The 19,330-nt window shown below is 40.1% G+C and overlaps 1 protein-coding gene across 1 annotated transcript in view; it reads left to right on the top strand.

The window, feature by feature from the left end:
- The first annotated feature begins 731 nt into the window (after positions 1-731).
- The window catches only part of tut4 (terminal uridylyl transferase 4), a 64,186-nt gene continuing 45,587 nt past the window's right edge, over positions 732-19,330 (top strand). Inside the window, exons 1-10 of the mRNA XM_061976085.2 lie at positions 732-746; positions 6,763-6,828; positions 6,911-7,061; positions 7,134-7,232; positions 7,314-7,465; positions 10,050-10,166; positions 10,248-10,425; positions 10,515-10,603; positions 15,588-15,639; positions 15,862-15,931. Of these exons, the coding sequence (XP_061832069.2) occupies positions 732-746; positions 6,763-6,828; positions 6,911-7,061; positions 7,134-7,232; positions 7,314-7,465; positions 10,050-10,166; positions 10,248-10,425; positions 10,515-10,603; positions 15,588-15,639; positions 15,862-15,931 (989 nt within the window). The remainder of the gene's footprint in view (positions 747-6,762; positions 6,829-6,910; positions 7,062-7,133; positions 7,233-7,313; positions 7,466-10,049; positions 10,167-10,247; positions 10,426-10,514; positions 10,604-15,587; positions 15,640-15,861; positions 15,932-19,330) is intronic.

The raw sequence follows: 19,330 nt of genomic DNA, 5'->3' as shown, positions 1-19,330 counted from the left end.
TTTTGAGTTTTTTGGTGTTTTCCTGTGTGTAGTGTTTTAGTTCTTGTCTTGTGCTCCTTTACGCCGTCTGCTCAACACACTTTAAGTCTTTGCTGTCGTCCAGCATTCTGTTTTTGTTTACTTTGTAGCCAGTTCAGTTTTAGCTTCGTTCTGCATAGCTTTCCCTAAGCTTCAATGCCTTTTCTAAGGGGCACTCACCTTTTGTTTATTTTTGGTTTAAGCATTAGATACCTCTTTACCTGCACGCTGCCTCCCGCTGTTTCCGACATCTACAAAGCAATTAGCTACCGGCTGCCACCTACTGATATGGAAGAGTATTACACGGTTACTCTGCCGAGTTCTAGACAGCACCGACACTCAACAATAGCAGTCGCCTTGGCGTCAGCTAATGGGGATCCATTCAATAATAAACAATAACACATCCCGTATTTTCCGCACTATAGGCGCACCTTCAATGAATGGCCTATTTTAAAACTTTGTTCATATATAAGGCGCACCGCATTATAAGGCGCATAGAATAGCTGCTACAGTAGAAACTGGGGTTACTTTATGCATCCCGTAGTTGCGAGACCTGTTGTAGCTCAATATTGGTCCATATATAAGGCGCACCGGATTATAAGGCGCACTGTCAGCTTTTGAGAAAATTGGAGGTTTTTAGGTGCGCCTTATAGTGCGGAAAATACGGTAATTTGCAGGCTATAATTACTGTAGGTGAAATTAGATAATCTCCCATGGCACACCAGACTGTATCTCTAGTTGAGAAAATCTGGAGGCCAACCATACGGGAAAACATTACAAAAATGAAACTCAGCAGCCAATATCGACAGTAAAAAGTCGTTCTCGCAATTGTTGGATATACGCCGTGACTTATTTTGAGTTTTTTGGTGTTTTCCTGTGTGTAGTGTTTTAGTTCTTGTCTTGTGCTCCTTTACGCCGTCTGCTCCACACACTTTAAGTCTTTGCTGTCGTCCAGCATTCTGTTTTTGTTTACTTTGTAGCCAGTTCAGTATTAGTTTAGTTCGGCATAGCCTTCCCTAAGCTTCAATGCCTTTTCTAAGGGGCACTCACCTTTTGTTTATTTTTGGTTTAAGCATTAGATCATCAATCAATCTTTATTTATATAGCCCTAAATCACAAGTGTCTCAAAGGGCTGCACAAGCCACAACGACATCCTCGGTACAAAGCCCACATACGGGCAAGGAAAAACTCACCCCAGTGGGACGTCGATGTGAATGACTATGAGAAACCTTGGAGAGGACCGCATATGTGGGTAACCCCCCCCCTCTAGGGGGGGGGGGGGGGGGTTACCTCTTTACCTGCACGCTGCCTCCCGCTGTTTCCGACATCTACAAAGCAATTAGCTACCGGCTGCCACCTACTGATATGGAAGAGTATTACACGGTTACTCTGCCGAGTTCTAGACAGCACCGACACTCAACAATAGCAGTCGCCTTGGCGTCAGCTAATGGGGATCCATTCAATAATAAACAATAACACATCCCGTATTTTCCGCACTATAGGCGCACCTTCAATGAATGGCCTATTTTAAAACTTTGTTCATATATAAGGCGCACCGCATTATAAGGCGCATAGAATAGCTGCTACAGTAGAAACTGGGGTTACTTTATGCATCCCGTAGTTGCGAGACCTGTTGTAGCTCAATATTGGTCCATATATAAGGCGCACCGGATTATAAGGCGCACTGTCAGCTTTTGAGAAAATTGGAGGTTTTTAGGTGCGCCTTATAGTGCACAAAATACGGTAATTTGCAGACTATAATTACTGTAGGTGAAATTAGATAATCTCCCACGGCACACCAGACTGTATCTCTAGTTGAAAAAATCTGGGGGCCCACCACCAGCAGAAAACATTAAAAAAATGAAACACACCAGCCGATATTGACAGTAAAAAGTCGTTCTCGCAATTATTGGATATACGCCGTGACATATTTTGAGTTTTTTGGTGTTTTCCTGTGTGTAGTGTTTTAGTTCTTGTCTTGTGCTCCTATACGCCGTCTGCTCCACACGCTGTAAGTCTTTGCTGTCGTCCAGCATTCTGTTCTTGTTTACTTTGTAGCCAGTTCAGTTTTAGTTTCGTTCTGCATAGCTTTCCCTAAGCTTCAATGCCTTTTCTTAGGGGCACTCACATTTTGTTTATTTTTTGTTTAAGCATTAGATACCTTTTTACCTGTTTCCGACATCTACAAAGCAATTAGCTACCTGCTGCCACCTACTGATATGGAAGAGTATTACACGGTTACTCTGCCGAGTTCTAGACAGCACCGACACTCAACAATAGCAGTTGCCTTGGCGTCAGCTAATGGGGATCCATTCAATAATAAACAATAACACATCCCGTATTTTCCGCACTATAAAGCGCACCGGATTATAAGGCGCACCTTCAATGAATGGCCTATTTTAAAACTTTGTTCATATATAAGGCGCACCGCATTATAAGGCGCATAGAATAGACGCTACAGTAGAGGCTGGGGTTACTTTATGCATCCCGTAGTTGCGAGACCTGTTGTGGCTCAATATTGGTCCATATATAAGGCGCACCGGAGTATAAGGCGCACTGTCAGCTTTTGAGAAAATTGGAGGTTTTTAGGTGCGCCTTATAGTGCGGAAAATACGGTAATTTGCAGACTATAGTTACTGTAGGTGAAATTAGATAATCTCCCACGGCACACCAGACTGTATCTTTAGTTGAAAAAATCTGGAGGCCCGCCACCAGCAGAAAACATTAAAAAAATGAAACTCAGCAGCCAATATTGACAGTAAAAAGTCGTTCTCGCAATTGTTGGATATACGCCGTGACTTATTTTGAGTTTGTGTGTTTTCCTGTGTGTAATGTTTTTGTTCTTGTCTTGCGCTCCTATTTTGGTGTTGATTGTCATGGCATGTACGGATGTACTTTGTGGGCGCCGTCTGCTCCACACGCTGTAAGTCTTTGCTGTCGTCCAGCATTCTGTTTTTGTTTACTTCGCAGCCAGTTCAGTTTTTAGCTTCGTTTTGCATAGCCATCCCTAAGCTTCATCGCCTTTTCTTAGTGGCACTTACCTTTTTACCTGGAAACCATCGTCGTCGTTCCCGACATCTGCAAAGCAATTAGCAACCAGCTGCCACCTACTGATATGGAAGAGTATTACACGGTTTCTCTGCTGAGCTCTAGACAGCACCGACACTCAACAACAACACCACTTCATTTGCAGACTATAATTACTGGTTTGCAAAAGATATTTTTTACCCCAAATAGGTGGAATTAGATAATCTCCCACGGCACACCAGACTGTATCTCACGGTACACTAGTGTGCCGCGGCACGGTGGTTGAAAAACACTGGCTTAGATCAGTGTTTTTCAACCTTTTTTGAGGCAAGGCACATTTTTTTAATAAAGAAAATACAGAGGCACACCACCAGCAGAACAGGTTAAGAAATGAAACTCCACCAGGTGGTCGTGCCTTATTTTGAGTTTGTTGTTTTCCTGTGTGTAGTGCTTTAGTTCCTGTCTTGCGCGGTTATTTTGGTGACCCTTCCTTCCTGTTTTGTTGGTGTTTTCCTGTAGCAGCTTCACGCCTTCATTTGAGTGCTTTTGCCTGAGTTGCTTTGTGCTCGCAATCAAGACTATTTAAGTTGTGCGTACGCTATCCTTTCACCCCACAGCCATAAGAATCGACATCATTTTTATTTGATAAGGTAATCAGTGCAATCTGTGGATTCATCACATTTAATTGTGCGCAACTAATATGCCATCATTATGGTTTCACTTTGTGTACAGTAAGGGAACAACATGCATAAACAAAACAGCTTAGCTTTTTGTGTAAACCACTTAATTGGTTATAATAGGTGAACTGCACTTTATTTTGGTATTTTGCCGATCATTCACAATCCTTATGTGAGTCAAGCATGTTTTTCTTTTTTTTATGCATTCTAAATCGTAAATAAACACTAGCAAGAGTCAGCTAACAATGAAGCCAACAGGGGACGCTCTATTCCGCCTATAAGGTGCTCTAAAAACCATCCAAACACATTCATTATGATTTTATATATTTATATAAGTATATAAGTAATGTAGAAACAAACATGTTCATAATAACATGTACTATTTACATATTTTGCTCATTCTAAAGGTACGGCGGCGCATTAATTTCACAAAAGCACTACGCCGTTCGCTTTTCCGTTCAACAACTACTATTACTGATGGCAGACTTTATGAGAGACAACAAACATAAAAAAAACAACACATACTGTAAGGACTATAAATCTTTGGGTACCACTCGATTCAATTTGATTCTTTGGGGTAACGATTAGATTCAAAATCGGTTCTCGACTCAAAATCAATACTTTTTTAATAACATTGGGTGCCAGTTCTATGATTATACATTTCTCTATAAAATAGACAAACAGCTCTGATAAATTTCTATAGTACTTAAAAGAAAACTGGTTTTGTTTGCCCAGACATTTAATAAAGTCAAATATAAATAAGGCAACAAGAGAAGTATCCCACACTTCTATTTTGTAAAGTAAATCTGTACAGCAAATATGGGCATCTACATCAACTATATGATTTGCCAGTGTAAAAAAAACTAATAATTTTTGAACGAATTGCGATTCGTACTTGTAGTTAATCTTAATCGATTAAAAGAAGAAAACATTTAGTATATGTATGTATATATGTATGTATATGTATATATAAAAATATATATATATATATATATGTGTATATGTATATATATATACACAATATCAATATATATAAATATACAGTACAGGCCAAAAGTTTGGACACACCTTCTCATTCAATGTGTTTTATTTATTGATTCATACTTGTAATTAATCTTAATCGATTAAAGGAAGAAAATAAAAATACAAATATATACATAAATATACAGTACACGCCAAAGGTTTGGACACACCTTCTCATTCAACGTGTTTTCTTTATTTTCATGACTATTTACATTGTAGATTGTCACTGAAGGCATCAAAACTACAAATGAACACATGTGGAGTTATGTACTTAAAGGGGAACATTATCACCAGACCTATGTAAGCGTCAATATATACCTTGATGTTGTTTTAACCGATTTCCGAACTCTAAATGGGTGAATTTTGGCGAATTAAACGCCTTTTTATTATTCGCTCTCGGAGCGATGACGTCACGTTGTGACGTCACATCGGGAAGCAATCCGCCATTTTCTCAAACACCGATTCAAATCAGCTGTTATTTTCCGTTTTTTTGACTGTTTTCCGTACCTTGGAGACATCAGGCCTCGTCGGTGTGTTGTCGGAGGGTGTAACAACACGAACAGGGACGGATTCAAGTTGCACCAGTGGCCCAAAGATGCCAAAGTGGCAAGAAATTGGACGTTTGTTCCGCACACTTTACCGACGAAAGCTATGCTACGACAGAGATGGCAAGAATGTGTGGATATCCTGCGACACTCAAAGCAGATGCATTTCCAACGATAAAGTCAAAGAAATCTGCCGCCAGACCCCCATTGAATCTGCCGCAGTGTGTGAGCAATTCAGGGACAAAGGACCTCGGTAGCACGGCAAGAAATGGCGGCAGTTTGTTCCCGCAGACGAGCGAGCTAAACCCCCTGGATGTCTTGGCTCACACCGTCCCTTATGCCACCGAAGATGATCAAGAAGAATATCGACCCTAGCTTCCCTGGCCTGCCGACATCAACTCCAAAACTGGACAGATCAGCTTTCAGGAAAAGAGAGCAGATGAGGGTATGTCTACAGAATATATTAATTGATGAAAATTGGGCTGTCTGCACTCTCAAAGTGCATGTTGTTGCCAAATGTATTTCATATGCTGTAAACCTAGTTCATAGTTGTTAGTTTCCTTTAATGCCAAACAAACACATACCAATCGTTGGTTAGAAGGCGATCGCCGAATTCGTCCTCGCTTTTTCCCGTGTTGTTTTCGTCGGTTTCGCTTGCATACGGTTCAAACCGATATGGCTCAATAGCTTCAGTTTCTTCTTCAATTTCGTTTTCGCTACCTGCCTCCACACTACAACCATCCGTTTCAATAATGCGTAATCTGTTGAATCGCTTAAGCCGCTGAAATCCGAGTCTGAATCCGAGCTAATGTCGCTATAGCTTGCTGTTCTTTCCGCCATGTTTGTTTGTGTTGGCATCACTATGTGACGTCACAGGAAAATGGACGGGTGTTTATAACGATGGTTAAAATCAGGCACTTTGAAGCTTTTTTTAGGGATATTGCGTGATGGGTAAAATTTTGAAAAAAACTTCGAAAAATAAAATAAGCCACTGGGAACTGATTTTTAATGGTTTTAACCCTTCTGAAATTGTGATAATGTTCCCCTTTAACAAAAAAAAGGTGAAATAACTGAAAACATGTTTTATATTCTAGTTTCTTTAAAATAGCCACCATTTCCTCTGATTACTACTTTGCACACTCTTGGCATTCTCTCGATGAACTTCAAGAGGTCAACCTGAAAAGGTTTTCACTTCACAGGTGAAATAGTTTTGATACCTTCAGTGACCATCTACAATGTAAATAGTCATGAAAATAAAGAAAACGCATTGAAAGGAGAAGGTGTGTCCAAACTTTTGGCCTGTGCTGTGTATATATATATATATTTTTTTCTTTCTTTTTTTATATACATTTTTTGACCAAAAAAAAGCTATACATCATTAGACACCTGGTATTTAATGTTAGCTGTTATGGTTGACATCACATTGTGGTCACCAGTGGTCAAGCATATAACATTGTTTTCTGTTTACATAGACTTTTAGCGGTGTTGTCTCTTCATGGTATCAACCCCATCGAGAACACAAACGGCATCACCAAGAGGCATGGACGTGTCTATAACGGCCGTAAAGTCAAACAAGCAAACTCTGCCTAAAGCGTCAAATCTTTGCAAAATTCCAATCAGGGGGCGACACAAACAGAGGCCGCGTCGGAGGATGACGTCGGAGTGAGACGTCTGGCAAGTCTCGGGCCAAGCAAAGTGTCATCCGACGTAAAGAGAGGACGCTCGCCGAGGTTAAATAGGCTGACTGGAAGAACAAGCTCCGGGGAGAGCGGTAAAGAAGTTTTGTTGGCCCAAAAACACAATTGTTGGCACTCCTATAACTGGAGAATATTTTTTTCTACAGACAAACGGTCATTTGCCAACCGAGAGATCACCACTCCTGTTGTGCAGACGACGCGTGAGAAGGTCCCTAAAGAGCAAACGGAAAACCAGCAGTGTCATGGTGGGTTTTTAAGAATATAATCACAGCCGTGACTTTTTCCTCAGCAGAAATGTTGCTCAGTTAGCGTTGCTGTTTGTTTAGGATTGAAAGCTGCAGCAGTGACACATCACGCTGTTGAGGGCTGCACATCCGTGGGTCAAGTTCCAATGGAAGCACCGCTGACAGAGCAGCAGCTGGGCCTCCGACAGGCAGAGGAGCGCCTTTGCAGAGACTACATCCACAGACTTTTACAAGTAAGGAGACAGTCACTCATACATGAGCGACGTTCCGAATAACCGTGTTTAATGTGTTACTTTTACTAGTAACAAGTAATCTAATTACTTTTATGTACGTTACAACGCCGTTAGCAAGACGTTTGGATGTAACATGACACGCTACTTTTGATGTGGTTGTATGTCAATATGTCTACATATATATATATATATATATATATATATATATATATATATATATATATATATTAGGGATGTCCCGATCCAGGTTTTTGCACTTCCGATCCGATACCGATATTGTTTTTGCATTTCCGATCCGATACCGATACTGACCGATACCGATACTGGCCTATCCGAGCATGTATTAAAGTTTATAGTTATTTAGCCTACTTAGTTGTCAGAATCATGTTGAAAAGGGTTTTAGTACTCTTGATAACAACTAGCCAGCTGAATTAGGGGAGTTTGAATAATACACAATGGTTGGTAACAAGAAACTGACCTGTTTATTCAAGGATAAACACAAAATAGACAAAATTATACATGACAAACAGAAATGGCATCATTGAAACTAGGGCTGGGCGATATGGCCTTTTTTTAATATTGCGATATTTTAAGGCCATAGTGCGATACACGATATGTATCTCGATATTTTGCCTTAGCCTTGAATGAACACTTGATGCATATAATCACAGCAGTATGATGATTCTATGTGTTTTGATTGATTGATTGAGACTTTTATTAGTAGGTTGCACAGTGAAGTACATATTCCGTACAATTGACCACTAAATGGTAACACCCCAATAAGTTTTTCAACTTGTTTAAGTCGGGGTCCACTTAAATTGATTCATGATACAGATATATACTATCAGATATATACTATCATCATAATACAGTCATCACACAAGATAATCACATTGAATTATTTACATTATTTATAATCCAGGGTGTGGAGGGGGGCGCCGGATGTAAGTGTCAAAAAGACAGCCAAAAGAGTTTGATAAGAGAATAAATCTAAAGTTAAAATATAGGGTAGAAATGCACCCATTTGCAGGAAATGTAGTCTTGATTTTCAAAATTTTCTTTCAAGGCTTGCATGTCTACATTAAAACATTCTTCTTCATACTGCATTAATATATGCTACTTTTAAACTTTCATGCAGAGAAGGAAATCACAACTAAAAAAAATCACTAATTTTTTCATACGGTGTTGATGTGGAAATTTTTGCCTCGGCATTTTGATGGTGTGGGCGTGTGGCACCGAATGGAGATAAGCGTCTCGACAGACGTCACAATATTTGAACAATGATGACGAAAACTGTTTTCTCTGTCGTGTCCGTGTGTCGAAAATTGTTATGCGCTTATTTTTTTATTTGATTTTGTGCGTGGCATAGATTTGCTATGCGCAGAGGACGCTTAAACAGTGCGCAATTGCACAGGCGAGCACCTTAGAGGGAGCGTTGCTCGCACGGCTGCGCTAGCATCACAGCTAACGTTAGCCATGCTGCTACCTCTCTGCTCGGGGAGGACGTATACGTATGTGACGTATGACGTGACAGTATGTGACGTGTGTCGTGACAGTATGTGACGTATGACGTGACAGTATGTGACGTGTGTAAGAAGGTGCACTGCTGTCTGTGAGAGGGAGACACAGGAAAGAGTGAGAAGAGCCTGTCGTGTAATGCCAGCAGCTAAAAGCAACTGCGTGAGAATTGTGGATGTGTTGAAGGTGTGCTGGAAAATGCGGAACGGAAATTACGGAGCAGCAGAAAAGTGGAATGTATTATTTAAATCGGTGCGTTGGAAAACACGGACCGGAGTTTTTTTTAAAACTGGATCTGGATCGGCATTTTCCCATGCCTTGCCAATACCCAATTTTTGGCAAATATCGGCAGCCGATCCGATCCAAATATTGTATCGGGACATCCCTAGTCTATATATATATATATATATATATATATATACATATATATATATATATATATATATATATATACATATATACAAACCCTGTTTCCATATGAGTTGGGAAATTGTGTTAGATGTAAATATAAACGGAATACAATGATTTGCAAATCATTTTCAACCCATATTCAGTTGAATATGCTACAAAGACAACATATTTGATGTTCAAACTGATAAACATTTTTTTGTGTGCAATTAATCATTAACTTTAGAATTTGATGCCAGCAACACGTGACAAAGAAGTTGGGAAATGTGGCAATAAATACTGATAAAGTTGAGGAATGCTCATCAAACACTTATTTGGAACAATGCTGTGGATATTTCCTCAATGTTTCAAACCACACATCGCTTGTTCCTTGCGTTCTTTGGACTCATATTGAGCCAGCAAAACTTGATCAATGTTGTAAAAAGGCTAAAAAGCACACAAAGTAACGCTGAGCTGACATAACAATGAGCATCGGAGACTGATTAGCCCACTCACAATGGCTAAGACAGGGTTCGTACACCAAAGCATATTTTTATTCGGTCTGTGGCTCGTAAATCGAAAGATTCGTACAATGAGGTGTTTGTAAATGGAGGTTCCATTGTATAATAAATATAGACATATACAAGTGTATACACATTGTATTGTATCTCTTCCCCAGCCGTCCCCGGAGTACCCAAACTACAAGTACATATGCAAGCTCTGTTGTGTGCATATTGAGCACATCCAAGGAGCCCACAAGCACATAAAAGAGAAGAGACACAAAAAGAACATACTGGTCGGTGAATGGTAGCACTTATCACAGACACTTTTGGTCGTTTTTTCTTTGACAACTCCATTTTTGTTCTGGCGTTCCTAGGAAAAACAGGAGGAAAATGAACTGCGCGCCCTCCCACCGCCTTCTGCCTCCCAGCTGAGAGCCATCGACGCAGCTGTGCTGGAAGCAGCCACGAAACATGGCATCTCACTGGAAGACTTTGAGCTTCGGAAGGGGGTCGTCGTTCGAATGGAGGACATCATCAAGAAAGACCTCTCAGGTTGCATGAAGAGAGTTATTCCATTTTAATTTCATATAACTGTTTGATATTAAGTCATTTTATAATTTGTTGTCTCCTTTCTTTTACAGCTTGTTCGCTCCGTCTCTACGGTTCCTGTCTTACCCGATTTGCCTTCAAGACCAGTGATATCAACATTGATATCGTCCACCCTTCCACAGTAAGTGAATTACTTGAACACCAATTCACAACAGAAGTACGCTCCTCATACATAAATGATAACAGACTACAATATTACACAGCAAATGTTACCAAAGTGTTCCATTTGGAGACTGTTTAGTTGAAAATTAAGAGTTAAACTGCTCTTAAGGTGTCGGGGAGTCAGGGTTACACAAAGTACTATCACACTGCCACACCAGCTGGCATTTGTTACCAGGGATGGGTACTGTTCACGTTTGAACCGATACGGTGCCAATTCTAGGTACTTTGCAATCGACACCGGTACTCAACGGTACCAATTTTCTGTACTTTTGTGTGTTAATAAATATCAATTGTTTTAGATAATAAAATAAAAAATTTTAATGCAACATTTTAAAATAATCTGATTATGATAGCTGCTGTCCAGCTGGTATATCTTATTTTATTATGACATATTTGAGTCTCAATTAACAGTTGCAAGTACAAGACATTAGATGGCCTTAGTGCAGGGGTCGGCAACCCGCGGCTCCGGAGCCGAATGCGGCTCTTTGATCACTCTGATGCGGCTCAGCAGCTTACTTGCTGAACCCCCCAATTTTCCCGTGAGACTTCCGGATTTCAGTGCCTCTCGCAGAAAACTCCCGGGATTAATATTCACCGATTTTCACCCTTACGGCTATAATAAGGGTGTGCCATGATGGTACAACATTTGGCGCCCTCTACAATCTGTATTAACAGCATGCCAGCCCAACACTTGTTATACTATATACATCTTCTGCTTGCACACGTACGTGACAGCAAGGCATACTTGGTCAACAGCCACACAGGTTACAATGACGGTAGTCATATAAAACAACTTTAACACTCTTACTAATAATGCGCCACACTTTGAACCAAAACCAAACAAGAATGACAAACACATTTCGGGAGAACATCTGCACCTTAACACAACATAAACACAACAGAACAAACACCCAGAATCCCATGCAGCCCTGACTCTTCCGGGCTACATTATACACCCCTGCTATCACCAAACCCCGCCCCCACCCCCTCTCTGTGCGGTTGAGGTGGGCGGGGTTTTGTAGCGGGGGGGGTGTATAATGTATCCCGGAAGAGTTAGGGCTGCATGGGATTCTGGGTATTTGTCCTGTTGTGTTTATGTTGTGTTACGGTGCAGATGTTCTCCCGAAATTTGTTTGTCATTCTTGTTTGGTGTGGGTTCACAGTGTGGCGCATTATTAGTAAGAGTGTTAAAGTTTTTTTTTATACCGCCACCGTCAGTGTGACCTGTGTGGTTCTTGACCAAGTATGCCTTGCTGTCACCTACGTGAGCAAGCGGAAGCCCCATACAACGTGTGGCTGTTCAGGCACGCTGGTTGTAGTGGGTGCTATATGCTGTACCATCACGGCACGCATGAAGCTGACAAACGCCATTCATTTAAAACCCGCGTGCCGCACCAGCTTTCAAATTCCACATAAAGGTGTGGGCAGCGTGTCTGAGACCCCTGGTTAATACATAGCACAAAACAACAACAAAACTTTGTATGCAGTGTTAATTCATTTAAAATTTCCAAAAATGTTTGCGGCTCCCATTGTCTTCTATAATTTGTGAAACTGGTCAAAATGGCTCTTTGACTGGTAAAGGTTGCCGACGCCTGCCTTAGTGTATAGTTTATGGTGTGTTTGAAAATCAGTCTTTGATGTCTAGTCTTTTGTTGCACCTAGGAGGTGTTCATACAGTAAGTATTGTACTTCTTATGCTCCAGCTGTTCGATTGTAATGTGCATCTTAGTTGTAGTTTTCATTAACAAATTTGGAGATGTTAAAATCGCCATGTAATATCCATTTTCTACCGCTTGTCCCTTACGGGGTCGCGGGGGGGTGCTGTAGCCTATTTCAGCTGCATTCGGGCTGAAGGCGGGGTACACCCTGGACAAGTCGCCACCTCATCACAGGGCCAACACAGATAGACAACATTCACACACTATGGCCAATTTAGTGTTGCCAATCAACATATCCCCAGGTGCATGTCTTTGGCCATGTAAAATCGCTAATGCTAATTAGTAGCATGTCATTAGCAAAGCCAATGTATATTAGCATCAAGCTAGCGCATTTTTGAAAGAGTGGAGCCTTACTTTTCGTACGTTGGAGCATTTTTTTTAGTTAATTGCTTTGTTGTGAATGAAAATTGCAACGTTACCTAGAGATAGTTTGGCTGAGTTCACTCTCAGTGCTGCTGGAGTGATCGCCAAGTGCCGAGTCGTCAACCAGGCGTGACGTCATATGCGACCCAAGTACCGAAACATGGCATCGTTGGATTTTACCTGAGTAGAGCGGGATAGGACCAGCAGAATTTAGTTGGTCCCGAGAAAAGTACCCATTGCGTTTTGTTAGTGTGTTAGTCAAAAGTTCAAAGTTGTTTCGGTATCGCAGGATGGCTAATGCGTCCATGGTAACCGACTGATTTAAACAAAACAGTGATTCATTCAAGAAAAATATGTGCTATTCCTCTGAGGATAGAGTAACCCTCTTAAGTCTGGTGATCCTTGTTTGGTCTTATTGATTAGGGCTACAGTACCGGTGTTAAAATGTAATTTATTAAACTCATAAAAAGGTGTGGTGCTTTTATTGTGGATGGGATGGGTACCGAATTCGGTGCTTTTATAGGTACTGACCGAAGTGCGGCGGTACCACCGAGTACCAATTCACATAAAATCTAATGGTGTCATATTTTGATTTGTTACATCTGATTGCAGACTCAACACCAACTTAGTGGACAAACAGGCTCAAGATAATGTTGCAATTTTCCATGCCAACAAAGCAAGCATGCCAGATAGAAAGCGCTCAAAAGTGCAGTAAGGCTCAAATTTTCAAATTGCACTAGGTCAGGGGTCGGCAACCTTTACCAGTCAAAGAGCCATTTTGACCAGTTTCACAAATTATAGAAAACAATGGGAGCCGCAAAATTTTTTTTACATTTTAAATGAAATAACACTGCATACGAAGTTTTTTTTTTTGCTTTGTGCTATGTATAAGCAGGGGTCTCAGACACGCTGCCCACACCTTTGTGTGGAATTTGAAAGCTTTTTATTTAATGGCGCTTGTCAGCGTCATGCGTGCCGTGATGGTACAGCATATAGCACCCACTATAGTCAGCGTGCCTGATCAGCCACACGTTGTATGGGGCTTCCGCTTTGCTCACGTAGATAACAGCATGGCATACTTGCTCAACAACCACACAGCTCACACTGACGGTGGCGGTATAAAAAAAAAAAACTTTAACACTCTTACTAATAATGTACCACACCAAACAAGAATGACAAACACATTTCGGGAGAACATCTGCACCTTAACACAACATAAACACAACAGGACAAATACCCAGAATCCCATGCAGCCCTAACTCTTCCGGGATACATTATTACCCCCCCCCCCCCCCCCAACCGCTACCAAACCCCGCCCACCTCTACCGACGCACAGAGGGAGGGGGGGTGTTTGGTGGTAGCAGGGGTGTATACTGTAGCCCAGAAGAGTCAGGGCTGCATGGGATTCTGGGTGTTTGTTCTGTTGTGTTTATGTTGTGTTAAGGTGCAGATGTTCTCCCGAAATGTGTTTGTCATTCTTGTTTGGTTTTGGTTCAAAGTGTGGCGCATTATTAGTAAGAGTGTTAAAAGTTGTTTTATATGGTCACCGTCAGTGTTACCTGTGTGGCTGTTGAGCAAGTATGCCTTGCTGTCACATACATGTGCAAGCAAAAGATGTATATTGTATAACAAGTGTTGGGCTGGTACTATGTTAATACAGATTGTAGAGTGCGCCAAATGTTGTACCATCATGGCATGCCCTTATTATAGCCGTAAGGTTGAAAATCGGTGAATATTAATCCCGGGAGTTTTCTGCGAGAGGCACTGAAATCCGGAAGTCTCACGGGAAAATTGGGGGATTCAACAAGTAAGCTGCTGAGCCGCATCAGAGTGATCAAAGAGCCGCGGGTTGCCGACCCCTGCACTAGGTGGATGCTAATTTATAGGGCTGTGAATCTTTGGGTACTACACGATTCATTTCAGAATTGATTTTTGATTCAAAACGATTCTCGATTCAAAATCAGTACTTTTTTTAATAACATTGAGTGCCAGTTCTATGATTAACTACATTCCTCTATAAAATAGATAAATGGCTCTGATACATTTCTATATTACTTAAATGAAAACTTGTTTTAGTAAATACAATTCTACCCAAATTCAGTCAGCTATAAATAAGGCAGCAGAAGTATCCAAAACTACCACTGAGATACATGTTACAATCAAACAGCTGGTTTTTATGGTGCCCAAACCTTGTAGGGTTCAACAAAAGACAGGACAGACCATTCAACTTAAAGGCAACACGCCTAGGACAAACTGAATTTAATGTATACTTGAAAGTAAAAGACCTATATTTAAGAAAATAACATACAACAATTGGATAACTCATCATCAGCTCACTGTTAAATAATGTTTTATTATTCAATAAATAAACATTTATTACGACATGAACACACACAAAAGTACCGGTAGTAACAATTGGTACCGTTGAGTAATGGTACTGATTGCCAGGTATAGGGAATTGGTACTGTATCGATTCAAAAACATGTACCGGTAATTATCAATTTACTGATAAATATGAGCAATAATGAACTTTATAGTTTGTACAAAGCTTAAGATATTAAAGAATAAATAGGTAGGTTGATAGATAGATAGAAGCAGGATTGAAACAAATGTGGGCTCCCATCTTATTTTGTCATCTATAGTGACCCCTAAAAGTTACCTTAAATAATAAGTCAATGATGAACCACGCAGTATTTTACACTTATACAAAACACATACAGCTTTGAAACCTTAAGAAGTTGTTCATGAAGGCAATCTCCACACCGTACTCTTAACAGAGTTGCAATCTGACTTTGTTTCTGCCGTATGATGCAATTGGGGTCTCACAAATGTACCTATTTTCTATTTCTTTTACACATCCAGATGACACAACCTGAAGTCCTGATTAGAGCGCTGGAAATCCTCAAAAACAGCAGTAAGTCTGAAGTCCCACTCACCAATAGTTGTATAATCACATATTTTACACTTACACTACCCAACATTTTGGAAAAGGAGTAGGAAGAACAACGCCTTTTTAATCCGACCCCTTCTTTATGTCTCAACAATTACGGTACTGATAGTTTGTTCACTTCCTGTGACAGTAGTTTGTCAAGTTGCCCAAAAAGGTTTTTGATGAAATTGTCACTCTCTTTTCCAGCTGCATTCACAGACGTCGTCTCAGACTTTCATGCCAAAGTTCCTACCATCATCTGTCGCGATGTCAGCAGGTCAGTGACGGTTCAGTTCTGTTCCGCTTACCTATGTGGGCTTTGTACCGAGGATGTCGTTGTGGCTTGTGCAGCCCTTTGAGACACTTGTGATTTAGGGCTATATAAATAAAGATTGATTGATTGATTGATTACTTATTTCTAAAATTGCGTCTTCTAGCTAATCAAATTGTGGCAGATGCAGTTGTGACTACTGTCTACTGGTATTTTTGTAGTGGATCAGCATGAAGATCGACACAATTTTGCAACACTGTGATTCAGGAAACAAAACTTGACAAAAAGCGAAAATGTAATCTGCAATTAGTTAAAACTGCATGTAAACTCAAACTGGCTAATTAACATTTTGATTGCATGGCCTAAAAAAGACCAAATCAGCTATAAAATCTCATTTGAATTTCTGTCATCATCAGAAGTATTTCGGTCTTTGACGTGGTAGTTTTTTTTTTTTAGGGTTGCACGATAATTATCGGACAGATAATTATCGGGCCCATATTAGGAAAGATGACGTCATACCGGTAAATCCTATAACGTTAAAATAATAGCTTTAATAACAGAAAAAAATGCTCCAATGAGGCGAGATAACCACCACTGTGTTCTCGGTGCGTTAGGTTGAGCAAATCAATCGCTCCTTTTGTCCCATTTTTCATGAACCCACTGTAAACAAATTGTGTGGGACTTCTTCACTGTTTAAGAGAAGTACTTTTTGCACGTAGGGAAAAAAATTGTGCTGTCAGAAGTTGACATTTTTATTCAGATTAATTGACTATGATCTGTAATTAATCTCTTTTATTGATCTCCCCTAAAAATGTTGAGAAAAGCCCTCAATTTGAGGTATTTCCAGTAGATTTTTTTAGGGATGTCCCGATTCAACTTTTTCACTTCCGATACGATACCGATATTGTAGCCTTGAGTATTGGCCGATACCGATATCAATACGATACGATATAGGCACGAATCATACATATATTTATTCCTTATTTTGTTGTGTGGAATGTTAGAAAAGGCTTGATAAAGTGATGTTACTGTTACTGACGTTGTAGTGTTAAAACAGAAAACAATAGTCAGCAAGAGTAGGTATAGGAAAAACTGACCCATTTGTTATTAACCAATTGGTTACATAAATTTTAACCTTCAACAAAAGAGTATTACCTCAACAAATCCAATAAAAACAAAATGTTATATTTAAAGTGCAAAATAACCACTAATACCAACATAATTATACAATTGAATAGAATAAATTAGAAGACCCTGAAAAATAACCTAAATAAATCCAATAAAAAAAAAAAAAAAGACGTTTTAAAGTGCAAACAATTCAAGTTCACTTCAGTTATTTTTTTACTGTCAGCATATGTTGGAAACAACTGTAGGCAGGGACAAAAACAACACAATATTGTCCACTGTCCAACTGCTCTAAGTTAAGAGTTCACAGCTCCAGTTTCACTGACTGACTGTGCCCAAAACAATGTAGTAAGTACTTATAGTCTTCACTGAAGAATAGTGTAAACACAATAAACATATCACTCTAATAACAAGAGCATAAAACAAATAATAATCAGTCAGTGCTGACTACCCTTACTACTCCTCCTCCTCCTTCTCCACTTTCTGCAGTCCGAGCATAATGTGGAGATTTTTTTTTTAAGAAGATAAGCATTTGTGGCGGCTAGGTATAATGTAGCGAGGTTCGAGGTGCTCCATTAAGCGTTTAAACCCGACATTACTCACCACCGACAGGGGCTGGTCATCAAGCACAATAAACTGGGCTATCTTTTCTGTTATGGCCATTGCCTTTTTGCTGTCCCGTGGTCGTTTGTCACGTCTTGCAAAGCTTTCGGCCAGCGTGGGTTGCTGAAGCGAGCCAGAGGTTTGTTGCTTCGCCTTGCTGCTCTCGCGAAAATCCTCATGTTCTTTTTTGTGGTGTTTTTTCAAATGTGCTATGAGTTTGCTTGTATTGAACCTTCCCGGTTCTGTCCCTCCACGGGACACTTGCGCCTGACAAATGTTGCATTTAGCGGCAACGTCTTTGTCCGAGTTTAGGTTAAAATACTTCTACACAGCCGACATCACTACACTTTGTTGCAAGCACACGCGTTGTCGTTGTTGTGATCACGTGGGCTGTGCATGCTGCATCAGAGACGCTCTTCTTCCGCGGCCGGCACCAACGTTTAATTAAGGGGCATTGCCGCCACCTACTGTGTTGGAGTGTGATCAAACCAGAGTCACCTATTATAGACGTGCTGCAGCGGTAAATGGACAGCTTATATCGGAGCGCTTATATCGGAGTTTTTAGATTCAGTCCGATAAAATCCGATATTCACTTTTCTGGCTAATATCGGACTGATTTCCGATATCAATATCGGATCGGGACATCCCTAGATTTTTTACATTATTGTAGCAGATCAACTAAAAAAAAATATTTTAATGTCATACAACAGGGGTGCTCATTACGTCGATCGCGAGCTACCGGTCGATCTCGGAGGTTGTGTCAGTCGATCACCAGCCAGCCATTAAAAAAATAGTCCTAAAAATGAGCGATCATAAATCTTCACTATGACGTCACTTTCGTCACTTGATTGACATTCACGGCACCCGAGGGTCTTCTGAGATGACGCTGGCTGCTGCCAGCTCATTAAAATTACCGACTGGAAGGCGAGAAACACTTTATTTCAACAGACTCTGGCGCCGTACCTGTCGTCAAAACTCCAAAGACCGACTGCACAGTTGCACAATAAAAGCGCTTCTTCATCCTGCCTGCGCTACCAAAATAAGAGTCTCAGAAAGCTGGCGTGCACATGCTAGCAAGCTACGGAGTTTGCCGACAATGTATTTCTTGTAAAGTGTGTACAAAGGAGTACGGAAGCTGGATAAATAAAATGCCAAAAACCAACCACTTTAATGTGGTATTGGACAGAAAGGAGGACTTTTTTTCTCCTCCATTCGAAAATGCGGACCTTATCAGCACTACTGTCTGATTCCTATCAATGCAAGTCATCACAATCAGGTAATACACCAACTTATATTCTTGTCTTCATGAAAGAAAGGAATCTATATGTGTTAAACATGCTTGTATTATCTCTAAACACTTTTAACTTATTAACAATATTAACTATATGTGTTAAACATGCTTGTATTATCTTTAAACACCTTTAACTTATTAACAATATTAACTATATGTGTTAAACATGCTTGTATTATCTTTAAACACCTTTAACTTATTACCAATATTAACTATAAGTGTTAAACATGCTTGTATTATCTTTAAACACCTTTAACTTGTTAACAATATTAACTATGTGTTAAACATTCTTGTATTATCATTAAACACCTTTAATTTATTAACAATATTAACTATATGTGTTAAACATGCTTGCATTATCACTAAACATCTTTAACTTGTTAACA

This window comes from Nerophis lumbriciformis, linkage group LG14 (genome assembly GCF_033978685.3).
Source record: "Nerophis lumbriciformis linkage group LG14, RoL_Nlum_v2.1, whole genome shotgun sequence".
NCBI classification, from domain to species: domain Eukaryota; kingdom Metazoa; phylum Chordata; class Actinopteri; order Syngnathiformes; family Syngnathidae; genus Nerophis; species Nerophis lumbriciformis.
The sequence above is the reverse complement of the archived record's forward strand: the minus strand, read 5'-3'. Positions and strand labels throughout refer to the sequence as shown.